General features: G+C 40.0%; 1 protein-coding gene across 5 annotated transcripts in view; it reads left to right on the top strand.

The window, feature by feature from the left end:
- Positions 1 to 27,209, top strand: part of SHISAL1 (shisa like 1) — a 202,169-nt gene extending 174,960 nt beyond the window's left edge. The window contains exons 5-6 of one of the 5 annotated variants that reach the window (XR_012836563.1): positions 23,648 to 23,869; positions 25,238 to 27,196. Coding sequence is in view for 4 of the 5 variants with exons in the window: in XM_075760032.1 (XP_075616147.1) it covers positions 2,312 to 2,342 (31 nt within the window). In the remaining variant the exon portion in view is untranslated. Of the gene's footprint in view, positions 1 to 126; positions 196 to 1,655; positions 2,292 to 2,311; positions 2,410 to 23,647 lie in introns of those variants that run through there. The other 4 variants (XM_075760061.1, XM_075760032.1, XM_075760040.1 and 1 more) reach the window with 4 other exon arrangements.
- The last annotated feature ends 790 nt before the right edge of the window (positions 27,210 to 27,999 follow it).

The raw sequence follows: 27,999 nt of genomic DNA, 5'->3' as shown, positions 1-27,999 counted from the left end.
ACTGTCTGTGCTCCCCTCAGTTCCCATAAAATTCATTCTTTTTTTTGTTCTAATCCTTTCATTGCTCAATGGAAGAAATAAGTAGATGTTTCCTTAACAAAACCATATTTATCCCTTGTATTTCAGCATGTAAAACACTACAAGAGGTGCCATATTTTCAAACTTATAACCTGCAACCTTTGAAACTCACAACCCCTAACTAAGTGCCTAGATGATTCAGTCTGAGTTGGATACATAAAAAATACCAAGAAAAATGTAGTAAGCACTGGTGTTTAGCAGTGAAAGAGTTTTTTGAGTAAGCAGATCCTTCAGAAAACAACAGACTTGTGTGCTAGAGCAATTGCTAAGACAGTAGGGAGTAAGAGGCAGTTGCCTGGCTATTTATTTCTCCATTAGATAATCTGCAGGTTATATACATGAAAATATGGTAATTTTACCATATAGAAATTAAGCTTAGTTTCAGAGTCCGGTTCTGCTGCTCTTTCTATCTGATGAATAACCTCAGTACTGTCTTCTCAAAATGTAATTGTACTATCAGTGGCGAAGTGCAGTGGAGTTACTGCATTTATAATTTCCATCACTGGTTTTAAAATTGTCTATTTTATTAATATCTTTTTGTATTTTATACCTGAATTTCTATTAATCTAGATGATGACACCAACATCTTAGATGCTTTGGTTACAGCAGGTTTCCAGTCTATCAAAAATGAACTTTTCAGTTTGTGTTGGCATTCTTAATGTGTCCTAAACTTATCCCAGGTTTTTTGTCCATAGAGAAAATAAGCATTTTTCTTTAGCACCTCACAAAGACATACATGTGTATATATATTGGTGGTATCATATCATAAGAATGGTTCCTGTTTACAGATTAACTTTTAGACAATACAAAAGAGATTTTTTTTTAATCTTCTCAGATATGTGTATATCCCAGGACATGAAAATTTAAATACTGTTAAAAACATTTTCCAAAACAGTTTGTGAGTTTTCATGATGACAGATGTTGTTGAAGTTGTTAGCTTCCTGTACTACATTTATTCTAATACAGTTAAAAAACCCCAACATGTCCATTCTAGAAGACACCACATGATGATAATAGGAAAGTGATTCTTGCACATCAAAAATCTAAGTAACACCAAGGACTTTAGGTATACTTATTGCAGAGAACTGTAAGAAACTATCCCAAGAAAGATGGCAGAATTAGCCTATAGTTTGTAAAGCAGTTTGGAATCTTCCTGGATTAAAAAAATTATGTTAGCGCTTTTTATTTTATCATTTCTTTTCTTGTTCTAGTTTAAATGCTATTGATTAGCAATGAAACCAATGACTGAAACAGATACGTCAGAGAGAAAAATCAAGCAAGTCATAGTATATAGTGGGTAGAACCATACCCAAGATGTTTAAACATTTTGTCGTAGCAGATCACTTCATTATTTACTTGAGACAAAGAGGACCATGTATAGCCATACTATTATTATAACTAAAGAAGTCTGGAATCCATTATACATGCTGCTGGCTGCTCTGCAGAGGGCTTGCAGTGTTTTGCAAAGACAGGAAGGAAAATCATTAATCTCAGAAACATCAAGCCCGATTTAGAATAACGCTTCATCGTGTAGTGTATGGATTTTGCGGCCCAACTAATGTTGATTTCTTCTTTAGTATGGAAACCATCTGAGGGCTGTCCAAAGGCCTGTGTGGTCTGAAGGTCCTGGTGGATGTACCTTCCGCAACCCAAACACCGTCACAGACTCCAAGTGAATGAGCTTAAACAGTTGTGGCTTGCCTCACGGTGGTTCCTCCAGGTCATGGCTGAGGTGCATGTGCTGGGCCCTTCCACGCTCACTGGTCCATGCTAAGAATCTGCAGTCTGGTTAGCCCGAGCAAGCTTTTAACAGCTGGAGATCAAACAGCAGCAAGCAGCGGGCAAATCGTTACTACTGCTCAACAAAGTACAAGCCAGGGAGGTGATAAAATGAAATATTGTAAGTTGAGGAATCAAAATCCTGACTACTGAATAAAACTTGTTCTCACAGCCACGGGAATATTGTTAATTAATAATGACTAAAAAAGGTCAGACTAGCAAAGAAGATCACGTAAGAGGAACTGTGGGCCAGGGCAGCCTGGCAGAGTTTCTCCATATTCTCCGTGGCTGTGCTGTGTTCCAGATGTGAGAGGAGAACAGATGAACGTGATCTCTCTGCCTTGCTCTGGTGACGTTAAACTCCTCCCCACCTCCATCAAGGATGCAAATTACAGGGCATACTGTCTTGAAGTCTAACTTTTGCCTCTCTGTTCCCTGCCTTTCTGCACAACAGCACGCAGAGGCAATGTCTGCTCTGGATGTGATCATATATGTTATGCTACATGACTCATGGTTTCGGAAACCTGCTAGTTCTCCATAATCAGGAAAAGTTATCAGCCCAGCAGGGTAAGCCTGTGCTTATTTCTTTTATGCAGTTGTAATGGGTTAGACAAAGGCAAGTCTATTTTACTTCCCCATATTAGATATTGCAGTCTGCTTTTGCTGTGAATTTCTCTGCATCATGTTGTCTTTCAGACAACAAATGAAATAGTTTTTAGCCTGCTGCTATTCACCTGTTACTAGACACCCTTTCAAATGACTACCAAAACACTTATAAACAAAGAGAGAAAAAAGCCTATAAAAATATTGGCAGAGTTTAGAAGCCAGCAGGTAAATGAGCATGCCCATAGGAACTGTGCAAAAAACACAGGGAATAAGTACTTTGCTGGTGGCTAAAAAGGCTGCGTGAAAGAATTCCCTTTGATACCAAATTTTGAAACAGGATACAGACTATCACTGGAGCAAAATATATTCAGTAGGTCCTCTGCTTCAATTATTTCTAAGAGCTGCGCATACAGCCTTGCCTGTGTCACCTAGCTTGGAACACTGGCACTGGAGTGGGTCAGCTGGGCAGTGTGAACGTGGCCATAGTCCACCAAAACCATGAGGCACTGGGGTGGCGGGAGAGTTTGTGCAGAGGCTGCTCATGTTACAAGATATTTACAGTAACAAAGTGAACAAAATCCACCTCCTTCCATTTTAAGTAAAATGTTTTGAAAATAAGAAAGATCTCAAATTTACATTTGTAAAATTGCTACATTAAACAGGAATACAATGATACTATTTGACAGTTGGACTTGATGATCCTAGAGGTCTTGTCCAACCTTAAAGATTCTATGATTCCATTTTAAAGATGTAACATTCTGCATCATAGGGCAAAGCATAGTTTTTATTTACAGCCCCTACCTAGATTTTTATATTATACTCAGACTAAATATGACAAACCAGAGCACCAATTTTTTTTTTTTTTAAAGATGGAAAGAAATAAAATGAAATACTCATATAGTGTTTTTTTGAAAGAACTGTCTGGGAATTAACATCATCTGGAGAATCTGTCTGGTAACAGATATCCGGTGTGTCACGCAACATCTACCATTATATGTGTGCCTCCACTCCCTTCAAAATATATTGGGTTAGAATAACAGATATTGTTGAATATATTTTCTTCTAAATATTCTTCTCTGTTTGCTAGGAACTGCATAACTGTAAAAAATGAAATTACTTAAAAACAAAAGCACAGCCAAGGAAATCACTTTCTGCTCCTAGAAGAGCCAGATGCTGAAACTCATTTTGCATTGCATATCCCTTCTTCTGTCTGGCCTCCTATTTGATGTCAGGGCAGGAGATCAACAGCACAAACAGACAGAGGGCTTGGAACCAAACACCTCAACATATGCAATGCTCTGAGTCTTCTTTACTTGCCTCAGTACTATAATCATGCAAATAAATGGGAAGATTTAGTTTTGATTTTTATCATTTGCATTTAAATAATTCAAGATACATAAGTTACTGAGTGCTTGCTTTCTTCCTTGTATTTAGAAATTCACTATTAGCATGTGAAGTTAAGTCAATATGCAAGGTTTCTGTCCACCCCAATCTGAATATAGGCAATCTTTGTGTATATTGATAGACACTGCATCTTTTGTTGATACAGATGTAATACATTTGTTCATGCCATATTCTCCTTTTCCTTTTGCTCTGTAAATTATAGACCCCATACTGCAACGTTTAGTTCTCTACATCCTTGTTAACTGCTGATTCATTGGATACAGGCTGATTGTTATTCCCTATTTTAGCTGGTTTTCAGCCTTTGCATCAAATTGGGACTGTCAGATTCATCAGCTTCAGGAAAGTCTTTCTTTTAAATGGGCTATACAGTTGAGTAATTTAACTTAAATATGGTAATGAATTGTCAGAAAATAGCAACTGGAACAAAAGTGAGTAGTTAAAAGGTTATCTGAAGACTACTGCTAAATGAACTCTGCACACTGAGAATTGAAAGCTAGTAAAAATACTGGAAACCAGGTCTGAACATCTTCCATATTTAAATTTTCTCATATATTTTGAGTAGAATTTTTTACAGCAAGATCGTTACCTCATCTACATCATAACAAATCCGGAATAATACTACTGAAGTAGCAGACAGCGGCATAAAATTTGTGTGAAATCAAAAGACTCCAGTTAAGCCCACAATTGCGCTGCATAATGTCACAACGCTATAGCATCACACACAGGAATGAGTGTAACATCCCAAGTTTTACCAACCAATTCCTTTTTCTCTGTCACAATAGAAACCACTTAAATTTAAAAGACTTCAGTTATTTTAGTAGTTACAAAACTCCTACCCCTTATGTCCTCTTAGGTGCCAGATGCTCAATTGTAGCAGCACATGCACGCTTTACACACTTTATATATGCACTGAAAAATAAAACAGCAAGGTTATTCTAAAGCTCCTCACTTAGATTCTGACGTATCACAGAGGAACTTTAAAACAGCCCCAGCCGCTTTGCAAGTACAGCTGAGCACAACAGCTGCGCTTCATACCCACCTACATTCACGCAGTCTGGCCATTTCCCTCTATGGCACATCGAAGGTGTCCAGGCTGGCTGATTTCACTTTCACATTTGCGTTTAAAAGCTAAGTCAGGCGCTCACAATCACTCCTGATTTAGACCTGTACGTACAAATGTAACTGAAAATCATGTGTCTGACATGCTTTTAACAGTAGCTGGATGGAGAGTAGCAAAGGCAAAGGTATGAAGCAGTGAGTAGCTCCCATACCTTGTATTCAGTTGTGCAGCCTCAGTGGTATTAAGCTTTAACTAGCAGGGACCAAAACTTTTACTACCTTGATAAAATTCAACAAATTGCTTTTAGTTTTCTAGAGTCTAAGTAAGGCAGATGGACAAGCAAACGACAGGGACAATAAACAGCGTGGGCCAAAGATACTGCAAGTGGTAGAAGAAATAAAAGGGGGGGTGTTAAGGAGCTGGAGTCAATGATCTAAACAGGCAAGCCTTCCTGTGTTTATGCAAAGTTGCAACAGGATTCCTAAGTAGGAGGTTTAGCATAATTCAGAGTTCTGAACTGAAAGAAAGCATTTTTCAAAAAAAGAGGGGGAAAAAAAAAAGGAGGAGAATGGTGGACAGAATACTGTCCATCTTAAGTAGGCTATGCCCCAGAGAACAACTGAAAACACCTGCAGAACAACTAGCTATGTATACTTGGTGCTTTTGATAGAAGTGAGAATGAGGAAGAAAAAAAAAATAAGAATCTCTGAAGTAAAATCCCATCGCTTTCAGTGTCTTGTAAAATCAACTCCCAACATACATTTTGGCTGTTGCGAAACAGATAACTCTCTAACTCAAGGAGGAACAAGCAGGTGGTAGAGCTGAATATCGTGTACAGATCAATTTATTATTCTTAGAGTTATTAAACAAAGCGCCATATGTAATAAATAATCCTTTTATGGGGTTGCAGAAGATCTTTTAGAGTATGCCAAAATTTCTACATGAAATAATGGCATACTATGGAACACCAGACAGTAATGAAATCATCAAAAGCTTATGTGATAATGCTGAATGCATGACCATAAATGGTAACAATGTCAGACAATTCTTTGCAGTGAGAGCTGAGGTCAAGGATGTACCACATCATTACTTTTATTGTCACTGTTCCCTGATTAGATCATGACAAAGAGAACTGCAGCAAGCAATTAGGCATTTCATCAGAAAAGTGATAAAACGTGTTTGTATGCCCTTGGTTTTATAATGATGTTTCACTGTACAGTTCAAGAAAAGGCTAGCAATTAGACACAGTCCATTCGTTCATCATTAGGAAGATATCAGATATATGGCTGCTTAAGTCTCAAAAGCAAAATAAATCAAAAAGTGTTGACATTTGAGAAACATTAGAGTCATTTTAATGTTCATTAAGTCATGAGAGAATGCTGATGTCAATCAGCAAACAATTTTCAAGAACTTAAAAGGTTTTGGAGAAGATACACGATCAACACTGTCCTAAGTACATATACACAGATATATACAACCAGAATTGTGAAGAAAATCTATTCACTGCGGAAAACTCATGCCTCTGAAAAGACTTTGAAATCCATTATAAAAAGTTTCTTGGAAATCTGAAATACTAAAGAGATAAAACCAGTTTAAGACATCAAATGGCAGGAATGTGACACTGGAACACAATTAGAAATTATGCTAATGTTAGTCCCATGTCAAGTGATAACGTGATCCTAAAACAGAACAAGTGAGACACGTTAAACATCAGAGAAATGAGTTTAATCAGTACAACACTATGTAGCCTCCACAGAGCAGCATCAAAGGAATAAATGGTGGAAACTGAGCACCCATCATAAAATACAGGAGGGTAAAAATAACTAAAAAGTGATGATGTGTGAAATAAATAAGCTACATCACTTTACTTCCCAATAGGGTGAACTGTTTCCTGGTGTTTGTATGTATTGGTAACCATTACTTAGGCTCCAAAGAATCTCAAACCTAACCGTTTACAGTCAGTGTTAAAAGCAGCAATGGAAAGGTGTTTGCACAGCAGTTCATGCCATCACCTGGCAGAACAATGACTCTTGGGCTCACGTCTAAAAGGACAAGGTTCAGCCACAATTTTTCTTTCTGAAGGACTGGTGCTTTAGTACATAGTTGAGTAGTTTATGCACAAAGGAGCCTTCGTAGCTGTGGGAATTGTGTGTCTTAACTAGCTAATCATATCTTTGAGCTGATTTCTGTATTAGAGCAATTCCTTGCAGTCATTAAAGTGATGCTGCTCTGAGAGCTGACACACGCTACACAGGCTGCCTTCTTTCTGTTGAAAATCATTACTATCATGTAGCAGCATGTGGAAAAGTAATTGCAGTGAGCTTCATCAAAAATTACAGTAAATTAATTAAACAGTCATTAACTATATTCTACATTGATTAGTGATACAGATTTTTAATCAGTCACGCAGACGAGGGAGGCAAGTTATTTTCTATTGCATTCCCAACTTCTCATCTCTGAAAAGTGGTGAGTCATAGGGAGCTGCTGAACCCAGCACCTTTTATCATTCTTATGCTAACAGCTCATCTCCAGCACAGTTTCACCTAAAAAGTTCTAAAGAAATTGTGATTGGAAAGCAGCCAGAGTTCAGCCTTTTCGATCACCAAAAACTTCCCAAACTTCTGTTACGCTGCTGAAGTTAACAACTGAAGTCAACTGGAAAAGTGCCTGCTTAATTTGCATTTTAAGACATTTTAAAGAAAATTACATGAGGGGCTCAGAGTTGACTTTTTATTTTTTTACCATTCACTGAAGCCTCTCAGATCTCACAGCAAAAAATGGTGTCCCCATTAAAAAGAGCCCCACTGTTTGCATGAACAACTGAAAGAAGACAAAAATGTGGATGCATTTTTGTGGATGTGTTAAAAATACAACCTAATTGTGAGGCTATTGGAAGAAAAACAAACTTCATTTGGCATTTCCCAACTCTTGCTCAGGTTGATTCTTCCTGTCTTTTCCCTGGGAATACATAAAGCAAAAGTAATAATACCTGAAGCCATCCAACAACCACACTTAAGAAAATCCACAAGATGATGCTGGCTGCAAGGAGCAGGTTTTGGATGAGTTAGAGACAAGTGAGAGAAAAAAAAGAGTTTGTTAAGCATTAGGATAGTGACGAGTAATTCACATCTTCCCATTTTAAGTCCCGATCTTCCAGTGATTGTACACTAATGAATTTCACCTCTGAGGGCAATCTCTGTCTCATTTTCTTTTTTTTTTTTTTTCCTTTATTCCATTTAGATTAGTGCAAACATGGTATAGAATGCTTAAAAAAACATTTAGTAAAAATTAGCTAGGGGATTGGCTGGTGTTTCCCTATCTTTCTTAAAGGCAGTTCTCATGACCACTGGCCATAGCTGGAGCTAGCGCTGCTCCTATATACTATAGAAGTAAAAGAGTACATAATAGGCTGTGGTGTATTTATCCACGCAGTGCTCATGTGAGCTAATCAAGTTTTGTTACTTCCATTTGACAGATGAGACAGAAAAGCTTGTCTAGTTACTGAGGGCCACACTGAAAGTATGTGACAATACTTCCATTATTGTAATTTGTGTAAACTTTTGTAAATTTTGTAATACTGTAAGAGCAAGAAATTGTCCCCCAGCCCCAGTCTCATATTGCAGTTTCCAGAGGATCGTACCTCCTTCATATCTAGGAGGCAGTAATCCTGGGACTGCAGAGGCATGTAGAAGTCTGTAGGTTTGGGCTCTGACAGTCCCGAGTTCAACCTGCTCTACACACAAACATAAGTGAACACTGATCTTCTGGTTGGGTTTTGCACTTTACCTGACATACTATGAGGAGACCACATGGAAGCACATGAGTAGATTTGCTGACACAGTGCAGCGTGTAAATCTAGTGCTTCAGCAAGGTTCTACTAGGCTAAGAGATGATGAAGGGATCATTAAAGGATTCACAAATTTTTGGCACTGCATCCAGTTTCTACATATGTCTCTCCCGTAGTTCTATAAAAATTTGCAAATGCATTACAAAGTTCAAGTATACAACAGGCTATAATCTGTCTCTTGAAGACTGATTAAACCATGCTCTGCTTTGGCACCTGAAACAGCACACCAACCTGGGCCACAAAGTTCCTGGCTCACAACAGTAAGACAGCACATTTTATGTTACGTAGTAGAAACATGGACATAAGGTTCGAGTAACAGTACAACTCTCTCCTGTTCTGTTGTAGGCATCGCTGATATAGAGTATCCTGGAACCATTTGAAATATCCAGTAATATAATAGGTAACTACCCACCATCAGTTTCCTGTACAGTATGATGGCTAAGCAAGCCAACGCAATTCTTAAGTATATAAAGAAGAGATGCCAGTTAGAAGTAGGGAGGTGTTATCTCACTAGCAGTGGTGAGACTGCTAGAGGGAAATGTCACCTTCACTAGGGCCTCTAGCAGAAAAAATTGTAATGGCGTATGGGAAAGCATTCAGAAAGAGCTACAGAGCTTATCTGACTTCTGGAAAGTCTGTCAAACTATGAGAAGTTTAAGCAGCTCAAGACTAAAAGAACATTAAAAGGAAATTTGATCCCAGTCTGTAAGTTCTTCATGATAAGGAGATTTCAGATAATAGAGGACTGTAGCAAACAAAGACAGGAAAAGATCCAATACCTGGAAGATCAATTGATATAAATCCTGACTGGCAATAAAGAGCAGGATTAACCTCAGTCAATTTAGCCATCTAAAAGTTGAGCATCTACTAGTTATTTAGGCATCCTCGCTAACACATTCAAAGAGGCATTTCCAGAGGGCTATTCATACCACCTCTCTTACGATAGATTAAATCACTTGGAAGCTTCTCTTCATTGATTTTTTGACATTATGCTGGAAGATGATCTTATACAAGTCACTAGCATTTAACCAGTGGGATTCATCTCACCTAAGTGTACCTTTCTTTTTAAAGTTGGCAATTGACCAAGGAAATGTCTTGAGATGCAGCAAAATACCCATTACTTGTGATTTTAAAACTGGCAAGGGGGCTTGTGGAATATTAGCAAGAGTCAGTGGATGGGAAGCTAGGTCTGCACAGGAGGCCAAACTGAGGACCCTAAGGAGAATGGCTCTTTAAAATCTGATTTATCTGGGGAATGTGTGCATTCCCAGAAGACTCACACCAGCATCAGTTTTCATAGAATCGCAGAATCATTTATGTTGTAAAAGGCCCTTAAGATCATCGAGTCCAACCTAACACTGCCAAGTCCACCACTAAACCATGTCCCTAAGCACCACATCTACACGTCTTTTAAATACCTCCAGGGATGGTGACTTAACCACTTCCCTGGGCAGCCTGTTCCAGTGATTGACAACCCTTTCAGCGAAGAAATTTTTCCTAATACCCAATCTAAACCTCCCCGCCCCCCCCCACCCAGCACAACTTGAGGCCATTTCCTCTCCTCCTATGGCTTCTTACTTGGGAGAAGAGACCAACCCCCACCTGGCTACAACCTCCTTTCAGGTAGTTGTAGAGGGTGCGAAGGTCTCCCCTCAGCCTCCTTTTCCCCAGGCTAAACAACCCCAGTTCCCTCAGCTGCTCCTCATAAGACTTGTGCTCCAGACCCTTCACCAGCTTCATTGCCCTTCTCTGGACATGCTCCAGCACCTTAATGTCCTTCTTGTAGCAAGGGCACCGAACTGAACACAGTACTCAAGGTGTGGCCTTACCAGTGCCGAGTACAGGAGGACGATCACTTCCCTACTCCTGCTGGCCACACCATTTCTGATACAAGCCAGGATGCTGTTGGCCGCCTTGGCCACCTGGGCACACTGCTGGCTCGTATTCAGCCGGCTGTTGACCAACACCCCCACGTCCTTTTCCGCTGGGCACCTTTCCAGCCACTCTTCCCCAAACCTGTAGGTCTGCATGGGGCTGCTGTGACCCAAGCATCACGTTTTCCTAGCATCACATTCTCATTGGACTTAGCAGTCAGAAAACATGGGCCAACAGCTGCACATCAAAAATCACACAATGCTTTTTCCAATTGTTTCATCCTCTACCATTAGGGAACATAGGGGACAAACATGTGGCATTTGTCCCACCTCTTCCAATAAATGCCTGATTATGCAGCTGCTGCATAATAGCTGCTGATGCCAGTGGGACTGCGTGGTGATTGCATAATCAAACCAAAGAATGGAAATCTCTGGGCAAAGTCTCATCTCGGCAACACCTGCCAAATCCTCATCTCTCACGTTCTGCAGGCACAGAAACCCAGTGGTGGTAGCAGAGCTAAAGAGATGAAGATTATTTTTGTGTTTAAGTAACTGGCTTCCAATTTTTTTGTTTGGAAGTGCTGTAAGATTATAGTGGACACAAGAATGTTGACACAGCACAGCAGGATTCTCTGTTACAGTGCATGCATGTGATAGCTGTTGTTCAGTTACTCATTCTGAATTATCACGGTCTTTCTGCCTCTCATCTAATATTAAGGTGCACACCTAAAAATCGCAGTCATCACTGGGCAACTGCAAGAAGCCTGAATGTCCATCATGAAAAAATGAGCATACAATAGATCCACAATACAGAACATGCACACACATGCAAGCAAATGAGTAAATAATGATGACAAATGTAGAACAAACAGAGAATAACCCACCAGCTGGCAGTCATAATTGTTCAAAACAGAACATTCCATGCTTCATAAATTGTCATTCAAACCAAGCCATACCAAGTGGAATACCTCAGCCCGATGACGCCAAGCAAGCACTGTTTTTCTTTCTCTGCAACGCAAGAAATGCTACTCAGCAGGGGTCATACACTGTCGTTGATCCATGCATAAAGATCCTCTTGCAGCCAAAGGACGTTTTATACCCCAGCAGACCAATATCTAGATGCAGCTGTGAGACAATTTAAAAATAATAAACCAGTCATAGTTCACCACTGGCATCAAAGCACGTTTCTTTGTAAAGCCAGCAATACAGCTCAAATAACCATAGAAGAGAAGTTGTTTTCTTGTCTCTTGCACTCTGCTAAAATTGTCCAGGGTCCTTGGCCCTTTCTCTTTCCACATCTCAACACACCTCAACTTCTCCTATGGCTTTTTACGTGGGAAAGGCAAGAAGGAAAGAAGGAAGAGACATTTCTGCCTGAGATATTGTCTTTCTAACATCTCTTCCAGCATGTACTGCTGTTTCCAGTGATGATGTTGCAGGTGGTACCCTTTTGCTCCTAACTACAAATAATCAAAGTTAAAAAAATATTTATTGCTTGGGTATTTAAATACAAAGAAACATACACTGGATCTACAACAGGAAGCCAAACAGTAACCAGGTTAAATTGCAACAGCTTTACTCCTATTTTTTTAATTGTTGATAATTTTGTTAATGTTAAAAAGCTGTTCCATGCTCTTTTTTTAAGTATCTTCAGAAATTTATTTTAAAAGAAATAGTTTTAGATTTCATACTGCTAGAAAAGCCGCACAAATTCAGTTGAGGAAAAAAAAAATCATACAGAGAAAGAACAGTTACAGGAGACACAATGACTGTTTCATCCTACATTGAAATCTACCTCTCAACACAGTAATTACTACATATTTTTTCTTGAGCTCTGACTCAGAAGACTAGCCCTCTTAATATTGAAAAGTGAAAGTAGAAAATAAGGCTTTTTGGTAAAAGAAATAACTATTTCAAGAAACAGATTTTTTTCCATGTGCCATTAATATGCATTTTATTTCCAGAAATGAAAGAATTTCCTGTATTTTGCAGAGATAAATAAAAAAGCTGATTTCACTGGGAGAAATACACAACTCTGGGCTAAACCACAGTTTCGGGGATCAAAATTCAAGTGCTGAAACAGATTCCTCCCTCCTAAATAGATCGTTCTGCAGTTGGAGCAAGTTTCGCCTCTGGCAAGGCTAGGGGAAGCAGCGCACGCATCTTGTTTCAGCTCTCCTGGAGGAAGCAGCAGTTGTTATAGAAGGTTTTTAATGTGCAGGAGGGAAAAATGGAAAAGGGGGAAAGAAAGGGGAGTAACTTAGTAAGTCAAATGAAATGCAGAGGCTAGGTGGGGACTGAGGAGCTGTTCCAGCATCCAGAGGGGCTCACCACCTACCTTGCTGCTGGGTGGTTGTTGGATCCAGGCACAGGAACCAGCCACCCTCCTCTCAAGGCCACTGTTGTGCGCTCTCTGCCCCTGCAGCACCCACTTTGCTACCAGGGGAATGAAGAGCCTGGAGTATTTCATAGAGATATTAGAATTGTGGGTGAACCAGCTGGGATCCGGTTCAAACAATATATTAATCTAATCTGCTTTGGAAACCAGCTTTGCCACCTTCTTTCAGATGGAATCTAGAAAAAATTCTGGAACAATTATGTTAGAAAAATATTTCTAACATAAATCCCCTGAATCTCTGAAATCTCCGTGTCTTTCGATTTTGTTGACTTCCATGGGCCTTGAAGTAAGTCAGCACCTTGAAGCTCTGCAAATGCTACCAAAACACTCAAATCTAATGTTTGGTTAACCCCTTTCCCCCCTTTCAGCATGTTTCAACAGTTCAATTTCCATGAATGTGTTTGTTTTTACCCTCTGTTGGACTTCAGGACATGCTAGGCAGCAATTTTAATAGATTGAATTTTACTGATGCCAAGGTGGCAAAGAGTGCTGGGGCAAAAAGAGATAATAAAAGGAGCAGGATATTCACCTGATGTAGGTTGGCCTATTTTTGTTTACCTCAGTAGTTTTTCATTCTTGAATTTAACAAAGAATCTAAGCTACAGTTATATATAAAATGTGGGAGATTATATACAGAAACTGTGGGCCAGATAAATAAATAATAAATACATATATACATATGTACATAAACATGTGCATGTGCACTCATACCACTATACATACACCCACATAGTTCCTTACCTATGACCACATTGCTCCTTCACTTACTAACTTTTCTGTACAGCTCAGTTAACACCAGGGTACAAACTGGATGCATCATCCTGTATAATAAAGCTGCATTTAACCTCAGCTGTAAGTTGCAAAGACCTGTTATAACACTTAGAATTGACCATTCACATGAGTAAAGATACTCTACATTGAGTATAGCTTGCATAAACACCCTTTTAAATTATGTCATTCATTTATAAATAAATAATTGGTCACTGTATGGCAAAGGTATTACAAAAAAATGAAAAGACTTAATAAAAGAACACACTCTGTAACTGCTCTTCTTTCTGAATCAGCCACTACTGTTCTACCAAAGTTTCGGTGGTTTTGTTTTTAAAATATCCCTAGTAAAGTTTTTGGGTGCATTAGGAGATTGCATAAGCAGGGAATGCCAGTGTCCTACGAAGCTACATCATAAATCACATGGCAAGTTTTACTGCTTGCTTTTTAAACCTGGCTTTCACTCTGTAGCGGATCTGTTAAATTCAAATTGTCAGCCAGCATGAAAGGAGGCCTTTTTCTCATATCATGTACCTGAGTTTTAAATAGAAGGGCACGCTCTTGTGAAGCCTCTTGTACTTTTCATTGTGCTCTCTTGGATCTCAGATGTATGAGTTGACACTGCTGTCTAAGAGCTTAGCAAATGTGAAGAATACTTGAGTATCTTAGGTATGTTAAAGTCCCTTTGTGGGAAAAGATTTTGCAAGCCAGTAACATCAGCTTTTGGGAAATTGGGATGAGCTGAAATCGGAGACATTCAGATAATTCAGTCCTTACCACTGATGGAGAAATACTCAAAAGGTTCACAGGTTTCTTAAAAAGCTTTTACAGCAGTACCAAGAGATTTCACTGTGCAAAAAAAATTGAGTATCAAGCCCTGCCCATCTATTACCCCATCCACAGGAACATGCAGCATCTCTTGGGGTGCTACCGTCACGAGCCCCAGGGATGCACCTTTCCTGCCACTCAGGTAATGGAAGTTGGTGAGAGAGGGGAAAAAATATCTTTGGGACTGCACATGCACATGCAGGGTAAGAAGCTGCTTTTCTTTCCAGAGGTAGCTGTATGTGAGGAAATACCTACACATCTTGGTTTTTCCATCAAAATCTTGTAGTATATTATAGGTCTTAAACACATGAATCAAATCTGTTCATGAACAAACATGAGGGAAGAAGGTTTCTAACCAGAACATGGAGACTAAAGAACAACTTCCACTTAGTGGTACTGGATTGTAAAAAGCACAGAGTTGGATATATTTACACAGATTATATATTTGCATATGGCAGTGTAAGACTGAACATGATGGTAACAGAAATCCATCCTAGCATTACACATTTTTTATAATTCAGTTTTCAGGGGCAGTGGGGCCAGTCATTCCCTAAGTTAGGCATGGGAATTTTAGGCACCTGCATCTGAACTGATTACCCATCGGTTTCTTTTGGAGCCAGTAAGGACAAAGGGGAGTCCCCGCAGCATCACTCACCCAACTTGATGCCCATCCCAGGAGGAGGAGAGTAGCTCTGCAGAAGTACCTGTGCCTGATGACAATAAAGGACCTGAGGTGACGCTCTGGAAATGAAGACATCTAACCGCTTTGATGTCTAAAGTTAGGTGAAATGAAACCCACTTATAGTATGTATGCCATTAAATTACACATACCAATAACCTCCTTTCCAAAGCAACATACCTGCCCCAGACCTTAAAGAAGCAAGCAACAAAATACTATCTTGCCTCTAGCAATAGTTCCTCTTGCCCTCTCCAGTGTCTAAATATCTCAAGTCATCTTCCTCTCTGACAGGAACGCAATTAAAGCTATTTGGTCACTCCATTTAGCTGAAAATATGTGAAAATGAGCACAGTCTCAAGTGGAATTAAGAAGTTTGAGTTCATTACATGATACCCCTATTCTGTTTGGCATCATGATTCACTGAGGTCTTGAAGAAAACTGAAGGCAGTTCAAACTGTATACATAACGAAAGCAGGGGGGTTTTTTTTGTGAACCATGCAAATTAATTTGCCTTCAGGTGTATCAGTTATTTAATGGTTGCCACACATTAGCCTACAGGAATATTTGGCAACAATCAGCCAGATGAATTTCAGCCTCAAGTGAGGCATGTGATGTGGGCACCATGGTAGTGACTCGAGGGTTTCATAGATGTCAGGCAAATTAGTAAGTGCAGCTCACTTTCAGTTTTACTTGTAATTGGCCATCCACACTTTTAAGATGCTTTGGAAAGCCCAGGGTGTTTTGACTATTTTTTTGAAATAACTTTAAGAGGAGGAAGAAAACATTTAAGGTCATTAAAAATCAGACTGCAATGCTTCAGTGAGGGAAGACACATGCAGCTTTTCAGTGATAATCTTCCAATTTATGTCCTCAAACCTTCATCTGTTACTCTATTCAACACTCATAAATCAGAACTTTGAATGCTTCATACTTCCTTTAAAAAAACCCTCAGAAATTCTCCAAGAGAACTGGATGTTTTTACTTTCCAGAACTGTGTTCAGGAGTATCAACTATTTCAGGAACTATCAAATGAAAAACATTGCTACTAATTGAAAAATACTTGACTTTCAGAAGCATAGGATTACTTCAGAAACCATTATTCACAGTAAGTAATATTTATTTATGTTAGCAAGCCTATTGGTTTCACATCACTGCTCTTTGTAAGTGAGAATTGTAAAATATGGCCTTTGGTAAAAAACAGAGAAAATTGTATCCTGTGTGGTTTCATTCCTCTCCCACCCAACCCAGTTGATGGGACAAAAGCCGTATTTAATTTGTATAATTATAGATATTCCAGAAACTCTACAGAAAGCTTGTTTTCTCTCTTAGCTTTGGTCTTTTAGCCAGGCAGCCATATTAATAACAAAAGTTAAGCCAACTGCTGTTCTAACACCCGCAGTTCTGGTGGAGGAGGTGGGGAAGGCAAGTCCACGCCTGCAGCAGCTCTCCAGGCTCACTCCAAGTGCCAAATCTCCTCCCGCATCCGTCTGTGAGACAGTCCTGGGATCCAAGCCGATCCCAAGCTTCACTTACCAAAAAAGCAGTCAGATCATCAGTAGCGAGACCATACACCATGCCAAAACCAGCACCAGTGCAGGCCCCTCCCCTTCATTGCAGAGGAGAGCTGGGAGGCAATTTCTAACTGGTTACAGTTTGTTTCCCAACTCTCTGGCTACCAGCTCAGAGCACTGCCCAAGACACAAGTCCAAATCTGTGGACCCACCCATATGAAGCTGAAACACATTCTATAGACGAAGTGTTCCTCTGAAAACCAGCTTTGAACTCTATGTTAGCAACAAGAAATCATGGAATCAAATTAAAAAGTAATTTAAAGAGGCAAAGAAAGACCCTCCACTGTTGTGAATAACCTGATCTCAGGTTTGCCTACACATTGGTGGGGGGCTTGGCTGTCGTTAGCCAAGCAGATCTTAGTATTGGGTTCAGATTTAGCTAGGAAATAAGCCGCAGTAGAGTGTAAATCCTTCAAGCTGCTCTACATCCCTCTGGTATGGAGAGTACCCCTGCACCTCCCCTGACCCACCAACCTCTCTTATGCAGGACAGCAGCACAACCAAGGACCTGCCCAGTGGGTACCTGCCATCCACCAGCAGCTCCTTCTCCTGTACAAATGCCCAAGCTAGCCTAACCCCTGGAAACGCAAGATCTTCCCAAAGTTTCTAAAGCTCCTTTAAAGCCAGTGAGCAGCTCTCAGTAGTGATGCGAAGTGCAGTTTGTTTGATATCCCCCAGTCCTTAGGGGAGTTACACAAGCTTAATCCAGGCTAAAAGAGGCGAGATTCTTAAGAAATGGAGCGAGCAATTTAAAAGCCACATTTACCAACACTCATAACAAGTTATTAAAATGGAAATTTCTTAAAGTTTGCACTATTTCATAATTTGTGCACTTGACTTTGTCTGGCAACCCATTCTCAAGCATTGTAAACAGTCATTGCTACTCTTGAACACATTGCTACAATGCTCCAATGTCCAAGACAGCTGACAGCATTCACCTTTGTAACATTTTAAGTCTTTATGTGATAAGTAGCTTCCATAACACAGGCGATTCTGCTCCGAAAGTGCAATGGATGTAAACACATGCCTATTTCCCCCCTGTATTTCCCACGTAGAAGGGAGGAGAACAGTCTGACAGGTGACATGCAGCCCCATTTCCAGTGACTGGCAGGTAGGACCTATTCCACCTGCACTGTTAAGTTGGTCCCATTCACGCTTTATGTCTGACTTTTGTTCCTCATTCAGTACGCCGTTGTACTCATTGTTGCAACCAACCTTCCTTTTGCCTGATGCTCTTAAATAAGGGTAGAGGTTCAGAAGCTATGATAGCAAAAGAGCAGCAGGCAGAGAAACCCCGCTGAGAAATTCTTCTCTTGAACCGACATAGAACTGCTTAACCTCCTGACCACTCTGGTGCTACACCCTGGATCCATGCCTCACACGAGTTGTGGTTCACAGTTCTCCATCTATGCTTAATCCAGAGCGCGTAATAACCTTTCTAGTTGCCTTTCCCACCTGCACTAGATAAGTTACAGGCCACCAGCTTAATACAGTTGGTACCTGCCCCCCCAGCTAACCCCTCCAAAATGTCCCTGTGGAATACGATCAACTTAACAAGCCCGTCCGTCCTGTGCCTCCCTGCAGCTTACGGCCTGTTAAGAAGTCCCACAGTGTTTCCTAACAACTGATGGATAGAAGTGTCCCAGACATTTCTGGCTACTTAGCAAAGGGATTCTCTCAGTTGGCCCCATTTATGTGTCCCCCAACCACCAAGAGCCCACCTACCAGGGCAGAAGCTTCTGCTTTTGTTCTTAACACATTCCAGGTATTTCAGTTGTCTTTTCTTAGGACTGCAGGTAAAGGATTGCTTAACTCTGATGAAGCTGGCATGTGTTGCACATTTATTCTGTTTAAGCCCTAACACCTTCCTGAGGTATTCGCTTTCAAACATATTTTGACATTTCTCTCCACCTTTGCAGAATTGTCAGCTACGGTAGAAATAACACTTGGGATGAAAATTCAGTCTGTTTTTCAAGTTGAAAATTTCCAGTGCCTGGGTTTTGTTTAAACTCTTAAGCACCAGATGTCTATCTTCCCTCAGCCAGCTATTATTTTAGAAACATGAGCGGTGGCTACCAGTGATGGTGGTCATTTTACGTAACAGCTGAGACAAAATCGATTTGCCACCATTTAAGGCAGTCCTCTCATCTGACCTCATGCAGGTGCCGTGATGCATTCCACAGCAAGACCAGAGGAGAATTTGTGCTTCATCAAAGGCAATGTAACCCAGTAAAAGATCACTCAGCTTGGGGATGAAAATAGGGGCCAAACCACCGCTCCATGGCAAGAGGGCAACATCCAATGCCACTGCGTAATGTTGAAGTGTTCCTAGTCAATTCAAAAACCCAAAACATTCGACCTCTTCAGGACTGAGCCAACCTGAAGCAAATTTTAGTTGCTGTTGACGTTTCCCCTACATCGGAAAAACCTGAATCGTTCAGCTATTTTGATGTTCTCCCAAAGAAAAAAAGATGACAAGCCCCACCTAAAAAGTCTGAGACTTTCTACTTTCTTACATGCAAACAAGAGGGCCAAATTGAGATTGCACCAGCAGTGTTCATTCTGGCATTTCATAACTTTTAAAAATTAGACTTGGTAACCCGAGCAGCCTTTCAGCATACATTTTGGACATAATGTTATATGCTATGTATAATATAGCCATAGGAGTGTACAGATGCCAAGCTATGAAAATGATTTCCCGGCTCTTTGGCAGACTTCACAGGCAGAGGGATTAGATTATGTTCTATTTCTTTCTGGTTTGTAATATATTTAGACAACTGAATGACTTTTCATTTGGTGCTTGTCCTGCAATTCTTTTCTCATATCCTTCTTTTCAATCTTGTGAGGCTTTTTTCAAAATCTGGTGCATTGTGCTTTGTCCTCCCTTGTCCTTCCATTTATGGGGAAGGAGGACATTCCTATTGCCTATAATAATCAGTGTTAGCCGCCAAGGGCTTCTTATTGCAGAAAGCTGTTTGTTAGCCTGGTATCCAAGCTCTTCCTATGAACAGAGAGAGCGAAAGCTTTTCTTCCACTCCCAGCATGGCCAGATTTGAAGGCATTGCAGCAGAACCTCAACAGACGCCTATCAGCGCAGGTCTGCTTAGATCAGTGTAATACAATTTTATGCCAGAGTGAGATCTGGACATTTGCAGACCGTTTGCTTTGTTATCTGAGGTTTGAAGGGGCTGAGGTGATTGATGGCACTTTTATGTGAACACTAACTTAGCAAGAGGCCCTGGAATGGTGAACACGGCAACTGTTTACTTCATTTGTCAGAAAATGACAAAAGTCCCTGAAAAAAGCTTGTCTCCAGAGGCTCTGAATCATTCCTTCATTATTAATGGATGTCATTTTTTCCAGCAGAACTAAGCCGCCATGCAAAGTCATTGCTGTGGAAGAGGAGGCAATCTTTTAGTTAGCTACTTCCTTGCCGGGCAATGAAAATCAATGCAATTTGACCGGGTGCTGTTCACTGAGCAGTCAGGTAGAGCAGCGATGGCAATGTGGGGTGCTACACAATGACGGTAACCTTTGCTAATGAGTAGGAGCAACCTGAGCCACCTCCAGAGCACGCGCTACAGCTCTAAATACATTAAAATCCAGTAGAAGTGGCCAGGCAGTGACAAATAGGGGGTTTCTGTTGCCAAGCACGCTGTGTTGGGAGGCTGGGATATAATACTGCACATAGAAATTAGCATTCGTCTTTCTTAGGAAAATGCAAGTATTTTCAGTGATCTCATGGCTGCAAAACGATCTGAAGCAGTACCTCTCAACTTTACCAGTCCAGCCATCAGTCAGTCAATCACACACCCCACTTCTCTTCTCACTAGAGAAGAGGACCTTTTAGCCTGGCATTTGTCCTGTCAGGGTTCAGTTTCAGGCAGAAGCCATTGAGTCGGCACTAGGCTCAGCCAGGAGCTCGGAAAACACAGGGTGAATACTTCCTACTTGATGTAAGAGGCTTTCAGAACTGAGTGTGGTCTATGTGTTGCTGGCTCTGGTCTTCACATCCTCCCACTCATTCTCCCATAGCTTTATACACACATTAGGGGAACTGGCAGAGAATTGAAGCTACTTGCATGAGTGATATTTTATCTTCTGTGCTGCATACAGATACTCACAAACTTTCCTGTGGTCTTTGGATCTGGGAACTCTCATTTTACACCACCCTGGTGACACTCTTGATTTTACATTAACCTTGGAATGAGGATCTGGCCAGGAGCAACTTTGGGACTCTCAGGTATAGGAAGAGAGTAACTGGCTACTGGGTCTGACGCATTTAAAATTGCATTCTGTCCTGGAGCACACAAATGCCGGCTTTACCTGCTCCATCTCTAAACATTTCTTTAGAAATGAATAACTAAAAGAAACTGCATTCTGTCAAACAATCTAGTAATTTAAATTATACAGGCTATAGATTAGTAAAGCATTTCATCTGAGCTAAAGCACACGTAGGACTCTAGAGAAGAGTGAGAAGAAACAACTGAAGGTGCTGTGAAGGTCGTAGGTGGCTCCAAGCCATGATATGTGCTCATACTCTTCAGTTTCTCTCTCGCCAGGTATTTTTTTAATGAGTTATAACTAAGTCTCAGGAGACTCTCTTCTAGATGCAAACAACTTGTTTTAATCCTCACAAGAGGCAGGTTTGCATGTTTTCTTAGTATCCATTTCTACCAACGCCAAAAAAGGACAACGATAGAACAAAACAACACAAAGTAATTTTTTTGTATTTCTAACATGAATAAGGCTGTCTAGGCTATTCGATTATTAGAAAGCAATTAACTGTCAACCATGACATAGGTTTCATTTGATTGAGTTTTGGGTGAAGGCTTAAATCCTCAGCTGGTTATGAGAGAATTGCATATTTCTGCTCAGAGGTCCTCCCTGGCTAACAGCACTGTGAGAAATGCCTAAATCTAAATTAAGATAATACAGTTGACCTACAGCTCAGGTGGCTGCCCACCCGACCTTGCATTTCCGAGCAGATTCACTGCTGCAATTTCAATGGACTTATGCTGATGCAAAAGTTGAGATTCAAGCCTCATATACTGAATAGATTTGATGGGTGAAACACTAGATAACCTCAAACATGCTGATTCCCACAGATATTCTGCTGTCTGAGCCAGATGTTTCTTTATATTTTATACATTAATGGAATGCAATATGTATAATGTAGCACATAGACTTGGGAATACCCAATATGCAAAGCACTCTGTCTGGTGGGAGAAGTTAATTAAGTATTGTTGCTACTAGGATACCAAATTGTGCCTCCAACAGCTTGTATTCCTACCATTATGCTTGCCTGCTTAAGAAAACAGATGCATTGCTTTAACTCATTATTATGATTTGTAATCTTGGTCCACTTCAAAATTTTCCCTACTTGGACTTTCAGCCAATTTACCTACACGCTGCCAGCTACACGGACACACTCTGCACAAGGTGAAGATGGGTAGATTTAAAGCATTTGTTATGTACAGGAGGCACTGCAAGCAAAAAAAATGACAAATACTCGCAACAATTCTGTGAGGAAAGCACATGAATATAATATGTACTCATTTACATATGTGGAAATAGAAGTGCATAGAAGGAATATGGGTTAGAGTAAGCAGCCTATGCTTGGGCTAATGCATATGTTGGAAATGAGTGCAATAGGAAGACGCCATGCCATTTGATAAAGGCATTTGCCAAATGGTCACAGGCACGCTTCACTCATGTAAACAGCTCCAGTGAGCTTATCCACAGAAATAAGATTTACTTCAAAGTAAATTTATGGTAGCAGAAGGAAGCCCTCTGTAGTTTGTACATTCAGAGTAGACTACAAGCAGTAGAAACGAAGAGTTTAGCAGTTCTCTGCATTTCCTCTTTCACCTTTTCAAGCAAGTATTTGATCTTTTCATCTCACAGGTAGTAGACAACACAACAATGTGGAATGGGTACACTGGCATACATAAAGAAAGAGGGATTGGGGGTGAAATCTGGTTTTTATCATGTAGCATACAGCCTTGCTGTGTCCAGCAGCCAAGACTCCATGACCTGCAGGAAAGCATCCCATCTCTCTCTCTGCTAAGTTCCTAGGGTTCCCTCTTGTTAATGCTCACCCCGGCCTGGAACATCATCAGCATCTCAGGTATGCACCAGATCCAGGAGCTAGGCAGCACTCCATGTTACCCCAGGTTACAGGTGAGAATAAGCAACTTGCACACCTATTGTGTGATTAATATTTAGCAGAACCAGGACCAGTTTAATATGAACAGGGAGAAACAAGGTTAGCCTCCCACTCTGACTATATTGAAAAAAAGAACACAACCTTCCCTATCACACAAGCTCACACTGGGCCAAATAGAGCTAGTGAGGGAAGGTAGAGGCCTCCTAACACCTCCTTTCTTTCTTTCTTTCTTTCTTTCTTTCTTTCTTTCTTTCTTTCTTTCTTTCTTTCTTTCTTTCTTTCTTTCTTTCTTTCTTTCTTTCTTTCTTTCTTTCTTTCTTTCTTTCTTTCTTTCTTTCTTTCTTTCTTTCTTTCTTTCTTTCTTTCTTTTTCTCCTTTCTTTCTCCTTCCTTCCTTCCTTCCTTCCTTCCTTCCTTCCTTCCTTCCTTCCTTCCTTCCTTCCTTTCTCACACTTTTCCTTTCTCTTTCTTGCCTCCCCAAATGAAATCCACAACTGAGAGAACTATAAGTTTTTCTTTTCAGGAAATACTTTGGTGTTGTGTGCTCATGAATCATTATGGGAACATTTGTGGTTTATGTCTTCCAGAAAATTATATTGATGTGCCTCAAGATGGGAGAGGTAAGATCAGGCTTCAAGGAGCAGCTTTCAAGAAAATCAACTGAATGACAAGAGCTGAAACAATGATGTATAAGCAGGAGAGAGAAAGACTACAAGAGGGTGATTGAGCAAGTCACCTGAAGAGAAACACCATTCCGATAACTTCTACAGGCAAAGGATATAGAAAGAGTCTCCACAAGAAAGTAGTCTGTAAGCAATATTTTAATTCTAGACCGACAATATTATCTCTGAAAGGAAGCATCATATTTGACGAAATGCTCAACAGGAAGAAAATTAAGTTGCTCTGGCAAATCCACACAAAGGTGGAAAAAGATCACAAGACAAACCTTTGGTAGATAACTTTTCTTTGCCTCCCCATCCATCTATTGCCATTTGAGCCTAATCTAAGTGTCAGAATACTGAATGTGAGTTTTTCCAAAGTTCTCTGGTGAATATTTTGTCACAATAGGGTAGATGCTGGCAATCCCTGTCACTGTTAACTATATTGTCATATGCATTACAAGCAAAGTGAAGCCCTTTCATCGAGTCAAACTGCAGGGTAGCAATTATTTCAACCTTAATACACATTTTAAGATCATTGGCAATGATTCTGCTAAGGTATCAAACATCTGAGCACATCTTGGCTTCAGTTTCACATACCATCCTGAAGAGAGGAAACACAGACACCTTATTCCACCCCCGTACTCCTTGAAGCTGAAAGAGAAACAGAAGAAAATCAACAACCTATATATTTCAAAAGCAATAATACCATTGTCCCTCTGCTTTACAAGGCAATAATCCAGTTCCCTCAGCCACCAACTGGCTTCAGAGTTTACCCCTCACAAATCTAAGAATTCATTTGTAAGCCAGAAGGGCAATGATGTGGAGTACTTGGTCAATAGGGTGCAATAGCTTGACTTAACTTTCCACAGGACAGGTTTATTTTAAAATCATAGAGTATCAATTATATGAGCAGATCCTGTGAAATTCAATTATTTAAGATATATACATGGAGAACTTGGCAATGAAAACTAAACAAAGGAGTTCATCTAGAAATTGTAACACAAAGCCATTATAATGCCAAATTAATCCTTCATGCCTAATATTTTGTCCTGCAAATCTGAATAACTTCAAAATAACCTTATATTTTACTGTATAACAACATGAGGAACACCTTGTCAATGAACAATCAAGTTTTCCTTTTGTACCTCTTTGATTTGAGTGAATTTTAGTCTTCTGTTGAACTCAAAAGGGATAGAGTGATTTGACCTAATTCACGGCTACCAGAGTGCATGATGGTACGTGCCTAAAGCCACGCAGGAATAGATAGTGCAGGAGACCCAACAAGGCTGGATACCATAGGAGGGCCCAGTCTTCAAAGAAGGCCCAATCTGAGTAGGATACCAATATGCACATGCCTCTTTTCTTTGCAAACCAACTAGTAAAAAATGGTGAGTATCACTGAGTAAGGGCAGGCAACAGCTAATAAGGCCACCGGTGGGAGTGCCGCCCTGCAGGCATTAGACTCCACCCCATCCTAGGTAAGCTTAAGGCCTGGCCCATTCTCACTCTTTACAGAAGCTCCTGCGTACACCCCTCTGCATGCAATGCCATTCATACTTCTGCCAACGTCACTTCTTCTCCACAGTTCCACATCGACTCCAAGATCCATAACCCCTGCAGACACCCAACAAAGTACATATCTACAGTCATCAGTCTTTCTTTGGCGCTTTGCAGCAACTGTTTGCTCCTTTTACCTTCTGCCGGCACCTACTTTCATTGTGAGGTGATGACCACCACAGAGAGCTTTGTAAAAAGCTTATGTTCATGAAGGAATTTGTATTAGATACTGGTTTGTGTGACTTACTGTATTTTGTAAGGGTTTTTTTCCCTTTGGGAATTGTGTGTTATTAATGAGCAGTTTTATGCTTTACTTCTAGTACATGTATACCTTGTAACTGATGTGCTCTTTGTTTGTTTGTTTTCTTTTATCCTCTATACAGAGCCAGTTAGATAATATAAGGTAGATGATACTCTCTGGCTGAAATTCTGATTTTGCCTACCAATTAATTTATAGATAAATCCATGTCATTGCTGATGAACAATTGTTCATCAATTGTGTTGTTATAATCATCTGATAGCCTCTCTAGTTTAGCAGAATATAAGATCTTGAATAAGACTAATGCTTGTTGGGTCTTAAGCTAAAGGGAAATAGTGCACCACTCGTGTTTCCCTACCACCACCGCTATCGGCCCTTCTCCCTTTGCGTTTGGGACATCGTAGAAGAGCACTGGCTAGACAAACAGTCACCTGAACATCTCAACCATCTATGTAGCTGTGCTCTGATATCCCTCTGCATTTACATGATCGAAATTATGGTGAACCAGATATAAACTGCAATGAATTCTTCAGTTATTTCTGCAGAAAGAGACTGGTTCAAACACAATCTTTCTCTAAAAAAAAAGATCTGGAGTAAAATAGATATCTTTTCCTCTATGTCCATCCTGATATGGTTGGAAAAATAAGGGATCTAAAATTACCATTTACAGAAGTGTATAATGCCATTATACACCCTATTTGACAATGGCAGCTGTCTGTCTCGGTGGCTATTAATGACCTTCATGCTCCAGAAGTCTCCTTCCTTGTCCAACTCATTTTCTCTCTTCAGTTTTACTGAGAACTGAGTGTCCAACTTCTTAATAATTGCTGTGTATAACGTAGGACATAAAAAGATAAGTTATAAAGCTTGTGCAGGACTTGGTGTTGTAATTAACCATCTTTTGTGCCTGGTTATCGATCTTACGAAAACACAGAGTGAAAACAATCTGGCCTCTTAATGTGTATTTCAGCATATTGTAGCAGCTATTTTAGATAACTGTTTTTAATAGTTTTATTATGGCTGTAATTTCTATATGAGGACTGTCCACTTGAAGAAATGATGAAGTAACATGTCAAAGTGATTTTTAAAGTCAGTTCTATTTTGGCACCAGTGATGGTGTATGAAAAGTAAAGCAACAAAAACAAAACCTCACCCGCTCGCCAGGAAAACACATCTTTTCTCAGCCTTGAAAATTCTCTTGTATAAGACAGGCATTTCTTCTAGTCCTCCTTTTCATAAATAGTAAATCACTAAGAAGATAATATATACAGTACAATAGTCTATTTTAATAGTCAGCAGTCAAATTTTAGGCTAATTAAGCTAACTAGAAATTCTAGGGTTGCAGTGATTTCTCTCTATTAATACATTGACAATAATAGTGTTTACATAACACTCAGTGTTTGAAAACAATATGTGCCAGTGTCCAGTGATTTGCTAATCTAGTTTTTGATCTAATCCTGTCCTATTTTTTGCAGCATTCTCTAATTTCATATTATGAATCATGTTGTCTTTCTAAAGTGATTGCCAAGTAAACCAAAAACGTGTTTTACACTGCTATTGCACTGCTCTTGTCTTTATATACAGTAGTTTTTATAAAGATGTCCTTAGGTTTTAATAAATGAGTGTAACGTAAACTAATCTCTGTAATAAAACTTGCTTTTGTGTTTCAAAGACTGTCTGGAATAGCTGTAGACATTTGAGTTTCCACTTTTTTCAGTAGCTTCAAACTTCATGGCTTCCTTTTCCATCTGCAGGGAAATCCCCAGATACCAATACTCCATAGTTCATACAAAGGAAAATTAAGAGAGTGTATTTAATGGAAGGAATGATGCTTGGATATGGAGGGGGAGAAAAAAAAAGACCCCCAAAAAACCAAACCACACCACAAAAAAAAAAAAAAAAAAAAGGTTAAGGCCATTGCATAAATAAATACACGGTCCATTTAGTCTGCATCACATTTCTAGTAGTTGCTACTACCAGATACTTAAGAGGGAAGTGTTGGATACTGAACAGAGACTGCTAAGAAATAAACATAATCCTTCCTCTGCTCAAGGCTAGCTGAGAAGGCCAAGCATGCGGCTGAGCAAAAAGAAAGTTACATTTTGATTTCCACACACAAAGGACTCTGTCCCACACGGATGTTATGGCAGATCCACCTACCCAGCTGAGACAGGGCTGAATACAGTTTGACTTGCTCTGTACAAAAAAGGCAGGACTGACAATTCACAAAGGCAAGAGATTTTTATTTTTTTTCCTGCCAGGCTGAAGGATTCGGAGAGTTTTTCCAGAAAGGTTTAGACTTTCTAAATGCACTGTGGTCCCTTCGTCACTTACCGTTTAGGAGGCATCATCATTAGGAGGCATCAAAAATATTAAGCATGCTGAGCTGAAATTTCAGCTTTCAGACTAGTAAAAGGGAACATTTTTGACAACTGGATTACACATGTACACAAAAGAATCC

This window comes from Balearica regulorum, chromosome 1, assembly GCF_011004875.1.
Source record: "Balearica regulorum gibbericeps isolate bBalReg1 chromosome 1, bBalReg1.pri, whole genome shotgun sequence".
NCBI classification, from domain to species: Eukaryota; Metazoa; Chordata; class Aves; order Gruiformes; family Gruidae; genus Balearica; species Balearica regulorum.
Note: the sequence above shows the minus strand (reverse complement) of the source record. Positions and strands in the feature narration are given on the sequence as shown.